Source organism: Xiphophorus couchianus, chromosome 23 (assembly GCF_001444195.1).
Source record: "Xiphophorus couchianus chromosome 23, X_couchianus-1.0, whole genome shotgun sequence".
Taxonomy (NCBI): domain Eukaryota; kingdom Metazoa; phylum Chordata; class Actinopteri; order Cyprinodontiformes; family Poeciliidae; genus Xiphophorus; species Xiphophorus couchianus.
Window position 1 is genome coordinate 13,530,772 of NC_040250.1, and position 12,106 is coordinate 13,542,877.

At 36.4% G+C, this 12,106-nt stretch overlaps 1 protein-coding gene and 1 long non-coding RNA gene across 2 annotated transcripts in view; one reads left to right on the forward strand and one right to left on the reverse strand.

The window, feature by feature from the left end:
* Window positions 1-12,106, reverse strand: part of ccdc88b (coiled-coil domain containing 88B) — a 58,216-nt gene that overhangs the window by 191 nt on the left and 45,919 nt on the right. Inside the window, exons 24-27 of the mRNA XM_028009492.1 lie at window positions 11,721-11,866; window positions 6,789-6,896; window positions 2,887-3,041; window positions 67-405 (exon numbers count right to left, since the gene is read on the reverse strand). Coding sequence (XP_027865293.1) covers window positions 67-405; window positions 2,887-3,041; window positions 6,789-6,896; window positions 11,721-11,866 — 748 coding nt within the window. The remainder of the gene's footprint in view (window positions 1-66; window positions 406-2,886; window positions 3,042-6,788; window positions 6,897-11,720; window positions 11,867-12,106) is intronic.
* On the forward strand, window positions 279-9,109 carry LOC114139509 (uncharacterized). Its single transcript, XR_003594462.1, has 2 exons — window positions 279-413; window positions 8,810-9,109. It is a non-coding gene; the product is annotated as an uncharacterized LOC114139509 (long non-coding RNA).

Here is a 12,106-nt window from a genome sequence, read left to right on the forward strand (position 1 = left end):
CACAAAGCGTGTTTAATTTAATAAATGTTTTCATTTACGCCAACATTTGATGCACATCTTTCTCACCTTTAGCTCCTTCCTCATCAATACTCTCTTGGCTGGTCAGGGAAGCAGCATCCTGAGGCGTCTCTTTCTCTCTCCCCGCCCCCTCCCACAGGACGTTGGTGCTATTCTGACTGGAGCGAAGCCGCTGGCGAGGCGGCGCCTTGTTGTCGCCGGGACTAAACGATTGGGAGACCCCAGTGCCCGCTCGGGACAAACCGATCCCCCAGCCATGGCGGGAGCCCAGCTTTCTCCGGGGTCCGTAGCGCGCGACAGTTGGAGTCCCGGGAACCGAGATGTCCGGCTCCGGGTTGGATGAGGTTTTCCTCAAGAGCAACGGAGAAACTGGAGCACTGCGGAGGTCTGAAACGGTATGAAGAGTGGTGGTGGGACTCGATTAAAACTTTTAATCTAGTTAAACGCAGGGTCTGTAATTGATCAAAGACCATATATCTACAAAATAGGCAACATTTTCAATTAAAAAAATTATTCTTGCTGCTAAAGCATTGATCACTTTGGATGGGAGTAACTTCTCAACAAATGAGTATTTTTCCCTTGGGGAATAATAAAAAATATTCTATTCTGTTACTAGTAAAAATCTTTATCATCGTGTAGAGCCTAGTGGGTGGAAGTGGAAAAGAGCCACAACTTTTCCAGCTGAAACTCCAACATCAGGGAGGTTTTCCTGTACGTTTTTCACCAAAGATGGCTTCGGGTTTATTAATTGAACCTGCTCTAAGACCAGCTCTAGTTTAGTAATGGTAACACTTTTGTTGGAAACCCAAAATAATGAACTTAAGTCAGCCTTAACATCAGTGTCAACATTTTCTATTGTCTAAGGTTGCAATGCCTAACGATCTGTTCTGATCAATACACTAGACAACTCACTATACTTTTATTCTTTTAAATTAAGAAGTTCTAATATCTGTAGTAGTTTCACTAAAGAGCAAATGTCAACTGTCAAAGAAAGAAACAGACTTCCTGACATTAAGCAGGTGGTAAACTCGGTTTGATTGGGAACCAAAATTGAGCATCTTAAACATTTTCAGCTGGTGCGGTTTTCTGTCACATTGCGTTAAGTCAAATGATCCAAACCCTTTGAAAAACTGTTCTCCTCCTCGCCTGTGACGGCGATGCACCAAGAACTGAAAGGTAATGACACAAAAACCTCTGAAGACACAACACGCAACTTCCCTCTTCATAACATGTGAAAAGAAATGGAGTGGCATCAGATTTTAGTAATTGCAGGATTTCTCTTTTATATTGGTTAAAAACCACAAGCCATTTTTCCCGCTAGTGCTAGACTTGCATGTTTGTTTTGGTTATATTTACCCAGAATGCCTTATGCTTTTGTTCACTTCCTGCTTTTGGAGCGTTCTACGGCCCATTTGGTATTCGCATATGCATTCAAACCGCACCAGAGTTCACTTTAATCAAACCGAGACGTAAGGTTTTAGACGGACCTGAGTTTGCTTTTGCGTCAGAGTTTTCTAGACAAACAAAGTAGAGACTAAACAGGACTGGTGTGAAGGCACCCATTAATAAGAATCACAGAAAAGGCTCTAGACTTGGCGCATATAACTTTCAAGCTTACAACCCCAGGAAGTCACACATCAACAGATTTGCATAGTATATCGATGATATGGAATAAATAAAAAACACAAGTTCAACATGGCACCTGATGTTTCTACCTGATGCAAAATCAGGTGCAAGTCTGAACTGAGTCATTAAATTTACATGACTTCCAGTGGACGCTGCAGTGAGGTTCTGCTCTTCGCTGCTTTCAGCTCTAATCTTAATCATTAAGATAAAAACCTCTGATTACAGGAGCTTTTTAGTGGCAAACCTGTTTAGTGAATTGGATTGCTGCAGTTTTCCCCTCAACGTTACCAGCTTTAGCACTGCTGAAATAGCAACATTTAAGACAATAAACTCAAAAAGTGAAACAGCAGCAGCTTTTTTTTCTCCCCCTTCGGCTTACATGCTGAGTGAGAGATATTTTCAATACATTCAGTTCTCACAAGGTACAGGGTTTACTTTCTTTTCATCTTCCACAGCACAGGTTTTAAAATAGTAGTTTCAATACTCATGACACCCTGCTGAAAACGCATGGCCCTGTTTAAAGACAGTTCAGATTATTATTTTAAAAAAGAGAATACATTAAAAGAAAACATAATGCAAAGTAGATGAGTAATGAGCTGAAGAAAGGATGCTTGGATGGAAAAATCTGATCTTGAGATGTGAGGGATATTAAGCAGTTCTTTAGTACTTTAGTTTGTCACGTAGAATTTTCTCTTGAAGTGAAACAAAACCAGAAGGAGGGATATTTGTTGGAAATATCCACTAATTAATTATTTTTTTGCTGCATCTTTGACTTAAAGATGATTAAAAACCTAGAACCCCCCAGTGAGAGCAGTTAGAGTCTTTAGTGCTGAGACAATTAAATACTTTGAGAACACGATTATTTGGTTAAAAACCGAACCTAAGCGTTAAAAATCCAGGTGAAATTTGACGCAGCTGCTTTGAAGACACCTGCAGTGAGATTTCCATGTCAGTGAAGGCGTCAAAAGGGAATAAAGCCTCACATATCAACTCCTTTCAATGTGCAGTTAGCAGGAAAAAAGCCCAGCTTCATTGTGTCGAGGCTCTTTACAAGGAGAGATCTGAGGAGATGAGAGCGTTATCAGTGCAGACCACACTCAGTAGTCATGAGATGATTTGTATGCGCGCCTGCTCCCTCCCTTCATGCCGTATCTCTGTGAAAACCAGTCAGCTGATGTTTCTGTGTTAGTTAGTCTGAAAAAGGCCGGTTGTGTGCTGATCAGTGTGTGTGTAAGATCTCACCAGGCTTCGGTGTGTGTGGGTCTGGTGTAAACTCGTTGCTGTCGGCCAGGTTTTCTATGCTGCCTGCGGCGGTGAAGAGGGCGCGTCCCTCCCTTCCTCCTCCTCCCCGAGGCTTGATTAGTTTCTTCATCCTGTCTGCGATCCAGTTAGACTTTCTGTGAGGACACAGGAGACGGGGACCTTTCACAAAGAGGGTCAAGCATCTCGGTGCACGCCGACTCACATTATGTACGCGAGCTGGTTTCCCTCAAACTGGTCGGATGCCAAGTGTTAGTAAGAGAAGAGAAGAGCCTCGGTGGACGTTCAGCATCATTAGTGTTCGCCTGTTGTTGCTTCCGCCTGATTACGCAACAAGCAGGCTGAATTTCACCAAAAATGATCATGAAAGCAAAAGTATTTATCCAATGCTTTCATGTTTTGTAGCATCACCACTACAAACCTGCATGTGTTTTTTCTGCTTTTTTAAAAAGTATGACAGCATTAGCGAGTAAGTACATATCTGTCAAGTGGAGGGGAAAATAATTTATTTCTTAGAAATTAAAATCTGAAAAGTGTGAGATTACTTTGTCTTCAGTCCGACTGAGTCAGAAAGTTTCATAAATACCTTTTGCTGCGGTAAAAGCTTCCAGTCCTCAGGCTTCATTTAATAAAAAGTATGTTATGTTAATCTAACATACATTAGTTTTATCAGAACAAGAATCCATAAAAAAAACCCTATTAGTTTAAATTATGGACTACTTATTCTTAGTTTTATTAAACATGGGAGCCAATATGTAGTTTTATACTTTTACCTTTTTGTCTTTCTTTTGGTTTAGTTGTTTCATTTGCATTTCATCCAAGTTCATGTAAATCACTTTGAGCTACCGTGTTGCTGAAATTGTGCTATATAAATAAAATTACTGATGGTTAATTGTATTTAGTTCTGGACTTTGACTGGGCCATTCTTACACATAAATAAGCTAAAATACTCTTTTGTATCTCTGGCTGTATGTCTGGAGTCTTTGTTCAGCTAGAAAGTGAATTTCTTCTCCATCAACAAATCTTCTGCAGCCTCTAAGAGGTTTCCCTTTTAATGTCCTCATATCATGATGCAACCACCACCGTGTTTCACCATGGGGAATGTAGTCTTTCGCATGAAAGAGAAACTTTTATTTCAGTTTTATCTGATCAGAGCACCTCCTTCCTCATGTTTTCTGTTTCGCCTGCATGGCCTGTTATTAAGCAGGATTTCCTACGGCTTTATTCTGGCCACATTAAGTCAGATTGTGGCTAATAATTGTCCTGCCAGAGGATTTTCTCACTGCAGCTCCTCCAGAGTAACCAGGCACCTCTTGAGTAATGATTAGGATGTTTTCACAAGATAATTAGCTGCTTTTGATTTCATTTAAGGGTGCCAAAGTAATTTGGGTTGAATACACTTCAATTTCATTATTATTAAAAAACAAAGTTTAAATAAATTTTTCTTCTGTCACAATTAAGAATCACTTTGACAACAATTACCTTTGTGATAGTAACATTGTAAGATGTTTAAAAGTTCAGACAAGAAAAATGATCCAAAAATAATTAAGATAATTATGAAAAACGTTCCCCTCCCCCCCAAAGTATCTGAGTATATTTGTTGTTTATCTCTTCAAAGCTCTTAAACCTATCAAAGAGGATTTGGCTCCTGCTCTTTTGCCAGTTTTTCTTCCTGTCATGTTTACCATCATGCTCACACTGGAAACCAAAGTTAGACGGAGCAGAAAGCAGCAGGGTGGCGAGTTCTTGTCTTTTAACTCAGAGAAATAATGTTCAAGTGCTTCTTAAAAGGATTTAGACAGAATTAGTGGCTGAGATGACTAAAAGTTACAGATGGCTGACAATTATCCACGACTTCAGCAGTTATTTGGCCTGCAAATTGATGCCAATTTTGCAGTTATGTGCTTCTTACGAGTGAGGAAAGGACAGAAATGAATGGATTTTGTCTAATGTCATGCAGAGTTCAGTTTTAAAATATTAAAACCGATCAAACATATAAGAAATGACAGAAAATCATCTTGACCATAAAATGTTTTAGCTCTGCAGTCTGATAAAGTTTTTTTTTTCTTTTTTCAATTCTTAAAAAGCAGAAAGAAACTCCTGTTTAGATCTGACAGAACAGGTTGAGGATGAATAATTTGTTTAGATATAATTTGAGTAAAGACAGAAAAGGCATTACAGATAAATATAGATTTCTGTAAGGCACTGATCTTTGATTATGTTAATTCTAGAGCCATATCTGCTTCAACAAACTTGATTTATTGTAATTTTATCTTTAAAAACCATCTAATTCAACATGTTGACTCACTGAGGCAGAGCTAAGAAACACTGTGATAAATACATGCATCACCACACATTTGACCACTGCTCTGCTCCAAGGCCCTTTAAAACGTCCTTGCTTCACTGTTTGAATGTTGCCACATTAACCTCGTATTCCAGGCACACAGTGTCCTGAATCTTCAAGATATTCAAGTTTTTCTGACTCTGAAGAGTTCATAGAATCTGAACTTCTGTTGATATATATTGAAGTCTCTCCCATGTGGATTGTCTTATTTTGGCCAATTTAAAAATGCAGTTAACCTTAAATATTGATGAACTTGTTAAAGTTTTAATGTGAACTTTTCTTTTTATTCAACACAATGATTCCTGTTTTAAAATCTTGAATATGAAACATCATCAGCCTGAAGATATTTTTAATCTACAGCAATATTTTACCACTTTTGGTTCTAACTCCAGATTTTTAGGAAAGCTCAGAGATCTTGTAGTTACGATGATATTGTCAAACTGACCACTTTCTCTTTCACCAATTTGCATCACTTGCTGTCATTTCTATAGTTTTAATTTTAATGTTTTAATGTTTCTCTCAGGTTTTTCTCACCATAGAAGCTACATCTGATCTGGCTTTTGTTTGACTGAGATACTTTCCTGCATGAGAGCATCAGCTGAGATATTTGTTATTAAAATCTGAAACTTATTTTTCCATAATAAAATCTTTTTTCTTTAAAATAAATGTGACTAAAACTAACAGTAAACTATTTTTAATTGCCAGAGCAAATTTAATCTCCTGCATGAATAAGATATTGATTGTAACAATTTAATTTACTGATATATGTTTATTTAAAGCGAACACAAAACGTCTGCAGCATCAGAGACCATTATTTAGTTTCTTCTTCTGATCTGTCACAGTTCAACTTTATAGAGAAATGGAAACTTCTAATTTAGTGAAATAATTTAAAAAATGTACTTACTGGTGTTTTTTAGTTCATGGTTGACTTTTTGCTCCTATTCTACTTACTCTAAGCAAAACAAATGTTCCAGTAATTATAAAAAATGGTATTTAATAAGTATTGAGTTATGTTTGTGATAACTTGTGTCTCTAGACGGTAATTGATATGGTTTTGATCAAATAAATAATTTTGTTTACAATATATTACATTATTCCATGTATTGACAATGTTGGCAAATGTTTATTATAATAAAATGTTTCATACTCTATGGAACATTTCATACAGTAAGAAATTCACTGTACTAAAAACCTAAAAGCAGTTTAGTTTTTAAACTACGTGTTTTTTTAAGTTTTTATTTTTATTTTTTAAGTTTCACATATTACAATTGCATAAAAGTAACTACCGTAAATAAAACAAATTATTGTTATTGTTAAAATCTGTAATGTTCCTGAAAGTTTAGGGTCATTTAGTGAAACATTAATTTATTCTGTTCCCTGTTTACAGTTTTTGCACCACTGAGTTTTGATCTTAAAGAAAACCCACTAATTACCACTTGGTGTGTGCAAGTTAAAAGTAAAATAGATGAGGGAATTATTTCTGAGCATGCGGCAGTATTTTATGCAGAATGGTGTAATGTGAGGGTAACTCTGGTTGTACTTGGCCTTGCTGGCTGGAGGTTGCATGCTGGGCTCCAGGACTCGGTACTGATCCATAATCTTCTCCACCAACTTCTGCTTCTCCCGACGGAGCTCACTCAGCTTCTCCCTGAAGGCAAACGCATGAATCATTAGACGAGAAGGAGGGAATAGCTGATGTCTTTCATGCAGACATTACCAGTTTATATCACTTTTATTAAGCTGATTTTTTATATGCTATTTTATTCCACTGTGACCTTACTTTAAAAAAAAAAGAAACAGAAAAGCTGAGTGCATTGTGATGTTTGAGCTGGAATCTTTTCACAACTTTCACAGAAGATTAAATGAACTGCGGTTTTACATGAGTGGAGATTAAAACTCAGGCTGCTGCTTTAGGAATAATTTAACCCTCCTAAAAATAACAGAAGCAGTATTTTTTGACGTGAACAGCTGCTTCGTGCTTCTAACTCTGGATATTTTGTCCATCCTAACACAGTGGTAGCTTTGAAGCCAGATAAAAGACAAAAGTCTTGTTCTTCCCACACCTACTGGGTTCAGACGGAACCGAGTAAACAGCTGCTAAACAGATTGTCATTAACTTACATGGAGAAATGTTTTGATCAGTACAAAGAAGAATATGCCGTGAAACTGACAACGCTGCAGTAGAATAACTTATGGCATAATTATGTAACAGTAAGCCTAATTGTGATTTATTACTTTATTTGGTAGAACATTTGTAAATATGTCGCTAGCGGCACGGCTATAATTATTGTTTTTTTGTTTATGAAGTTTTACAAAACAAAACAAAAAAACTATGAAATTATTGTCCTGACAAAAATGTCCTTTGTGTTGAATTTGCAACAAATTATAAAATGTTTTCTTGTGTTTCACCTGGAAAATACCAGTAAGATTACAAATCTGTTTTGCCAAGAAAATCCTGGACAGCAGCAGCAGCACAGAGTTTGATGTTGTAAAAAAAAACAGGTAAGGTAAACTTAGGTAAGGCATGATAGCTAACTACAGCTCAGATAGATTAAAGTTAAAATAAACTAATGTAATCTAAGAAAAGATAAACAAATAAGCAAGAATAAAGTAATTGAAGATAGGTTAAAATAATATCAAATAACATATACTATCTTAACATTAAGACAAGATAAACTAAAATAAACTCAGCAATCTATCATAAAGTAGCACCAAGAATAAAATAATCCAAACTAAGACAAAATATTGTTACCTAAATTAACCTAAACTAGGGAAAACTAAAGGTTTTCAAAAATAAAATGATCTAATAAGATTTGCTTAGCTTCTCTAAAACAAGCTAAGATAAACTAAAATAAGAAATTGAATAAATAAACTAAACTATTATAAGCTAAAATAACATGCACTAAAGTAAACTAAGAAAAATTCATGGAAATTAAAGTGATCTAAAATATATACAATAATATACAATAATCTTTGGTGAACTAAGGTAAACCAAAATAAGCTAGGCTATAAACCAAGCTTTACTACGCTAAACAAAGACAACCTAAAGTAAACTAATCTAAAGTATGAATGATATGATCATCTAAAATATACCATACTAAGATAATGTAACCTATGGCAAACTTTTTAAAAAAGTTAAAAAAAAAAGTCAATAGAGCTAAAGTAAGCTTATTTACAGCAAAGATGTCTTTATTGATTCACCGTATTGGAAATATATGTGCAACAGCATTAAAGTGTTAAAAAGCCAGATTGATTTAAAAAAATATATAATTTCAGAAAGATTTTCTGCCTTCAATGTGATGTATTATCATCATAATTCCTTTGCATACCTAAATGTGCACACGCTCCTGTAATCATGTGTCCATTCAGAATTAATGAAGGTAGTTTATGCACATATCAGCAAATAAAGATGTATGTGGTGTGGCTATTTTCTAGTTGCACATAATATTTTTGTTTCTGGTTTTGCCCAGAAACAAAAGACGACAAACACCAAGACGATTGTTACAATATCTTGTTGGAAATCTAATCTTTTCAAGGTGAATCACTTTTTTCTTTTCACAGGTGACACGTTTGATGGTTTTGCCATCCTGCTACATGTTCAGGGCTGCAGCAGAGGAGAGGAGAGGAGATGGGGGCTGCAGCCAATTCCAGCTGTCACCGGGCGAGAGGCGAGGTGCAACGTGGAAAGGTCGTTAGTCCTTCACAGAGACGTGCAAGGCTATAAATCATGCACGCTCCCACTCATTTCCAAGGTCAATTTGAAACCACAAACATTCAGACATGAATGTTTTTGCCTACAGGAGGAAAGACAAACTCCCCACAGACGGACCTGAACAGCTAACATTAAAAATTTAAAGCCTTCTTACTGTGAGACAAGTGCAAACACAAGAAAGGAAAATATAACTTAACTTCTAATGACTCTGTGTGCAGCAAATAGTTAGCCGCTATTCCACGACTCGTCTTCCAAATTTCCATTCCGGTATTAGTTTGAATAAGATTATTCATCTTAATGAGCCGTCCAGCAGTTTGCTCAGTTTAGGATGGAGAGCTGTTCACACAGAACAAAGACCTGGGTTTAAACAAAGCCCTCTGTCAATCCTCAGAGCACTTTCTGGTGAAAACCAAATCAAACCATTCAGGTGAAGAAGAAAACTGATTAGAAAAGATCTCAGCTGAAGCTTTAATGAGCAACAGAAACATGGATTTTTTTTAAAGATGTAGCGCCTTGCAAAGCTAGAACTTCTTCACATTTGTTACATTACAACCAAAAACTTATTTTATCAGTATTTCAAGTGATAAAGCAAAATAAAGTAGCTTATAATTAAAGTGGAAGAAAGATGATACATGATTTAACTTTTTTTTTAATTAAATAAAAATCTTTAAAGTATGGCATGACTTTTTATTCAGCCCCAACAGGCCGCACTTTGTAGAACCACAGTTTACTACGTTACACCTGTGAATCTGTCCGTAACAGCTTTCCATATATAGAATAAGGCACATTTCTCGGTGCCTTATTCTTTGAAAGATAACACAAGCTCAGTCAGATTTATACATCCAGACTTTCTTCCATGTATAAATGCTTTGACGTAAATTATATGCTGGACGTTTGGGGCTGTTTTCCAGCTGGAAGGTGAAAATCTGTGCTGGATTCGAGTCTTTTACAGCCTCCAACCAGTTTGTTCCAGTATTGCTCCAACTATCTCATTATCATCTCTTAACATCTTCCCCACAGAATGATGCTGCCTCCACCATGTATTATAGGACGCTGTGTTCTATTCAATTTAAATTCAAAAATACTTTATTAATCCCAAAGGGAAATGAAATAAATATTAAATAAATAAAATACAAATAAACACATTTTGTTTATATACTAAATGAATAAATTAAAAATAATTATAAAGAATTATAAAGAACAATAAATAAATATACATAATTAGAAATAATAAATACGTTAAATAAATAAAAATTGAAGGCTGGAGTAGATTTTTTGCTGTGGTCAATGTTTTGGACATTGTTCTTATAAACTAAACAATATTCTCTGCCTGAATGCGTCTTCTTTGGCCTCCATGATGCTTTTTGTTCAATAATGTTCTCTAATAAACCTCAGTTGGATTAATGCTTAAATTGAAATAACACACAGGTGGGCTCGATCTACCGGCTGAAGCCAATGGGTGGTACTGGGTTTCGTTTGGGGAAATGCAGGTCACGTCTTTTTTGATCTCACATAAAATCTCAAGAGAATACATGCTGTTTGTGTCTGTAATGTGAAAAAGTTCGAGTCCCACAGGAGTGAATTACAATCCTTTGTGTCTAATCATCTCTTCCTCCACTGGTTGCTTCCTGTCCACATCAAATGTATATCAGTATTTGTCACCAGCGTAAACTCCAGAGGAGGCATTTCGTCTGTTTAAACGGAGCTTTCAAGCGACGCACTCAGTAATAAACCGTTCCTTGTTTCTGCAGCACATAACATCTTAAACACTCATTAAACATCATGTGTGTTGCCACCTAATTAAATCCAATATTGATCTTCCTTTTAGCTGTTTCAGTCCCCAGCTGACTATTTGAGAAAATATTTCAGAAGCTAAATACTACTCGGTAACAAGTCACTTTTTATTTCCCCCGGGCTCTTATGTTTCTCTCAGATGTCCCCGGCTGCCGTTCTCCATCAGCTGGATGATCACAGACTTCCTAATTGGTCCCGTTCACCTGACTGCAGCATCTGCCGGCTCCTCGCTCAGCTAAATCTGCTTCCACCTGCATCTGTAGACCGGCTTTACTCCATTAAAACCATCTAAACCTGATTTTATATTTTCAGAAACCTGCTTTTCTTACTTGCTTTCAGCTGATGCTGAAAGATAATGATTGTACACGCTATAAATAAATTGATTCGGGCTTGAAAACAAACCTGTAAGTGTGTTAAAAATACCCAATCCAATAGGCCTTGCACCAGTAGATGCAAATGTTTAACAAGCAATGATGAAGCAGCAAAGTTTTAATAGCATTTTTATCTGTGATTTTTTTTTTTTTACAGGATAATTCTTAGCAGGGATAATGGATTCTTTCAAGAATAAAAGCAGAAAATTGAGGTTCAAAAAGGTAGAATTCAGAAAAATTAGGTTAATTAGATTGTAAGTGTGAAACCAGCTTTGCATGCAGACTATAAACCTGAATTAATCTGGGAGTCAGTCAAAAGGTCGACCGCTGAGTGCTGCTGGACTGTGAAATCGTTGTTCACAGTCTCAAACCTTTTGCATGCTTGATATGAAATCTGACTGTTCCTATTCACAGACGGCTAAGAGGCTTTTCATTCATTTCCAGCTATTTAAAGGTAGCTGCTGTTGTTGGGGTTTTTTTTTTCAAAAACAGGGTTTAAATCCTTTGTCTGAATGATTTTCTTTTATAATCCACCTCTTTTTTTATTATTCCTGCAAAACAAATTTAAAAGCACCTCAGGTTGGTGTGTACTTACTGGTACTCCTGCTGCTGAGAGTAGTGCTGGTCGCGGCGCTCCAGGCTCTGCTCCAGTAAGGCCCGGTTCTCCTTCAGCAGACTCTGGTTTTGTTCGGCTAAGTGTCGGTTCTCCTCCTCCATGTTCCCCTTCAGCTGCGTCAGCAGCTGAACAAACATAAACAACTCAGTGAGATCATTAAGTAACCTCAATGCCGACTCTAAATGTATTTTCATGAAACATATCAATTAGATGAAAAGAACTGGATTTTTGAATTAATATCTTATAGATTTAATTTCACTACAAATTCGTTATTAAAGAAAAAACTAACTACTTATTAATTATATATGCTATAAGAAAAGATTGGTTCCTATTTTGAAATCTTCAGCCATAAAATGTCATTTCAA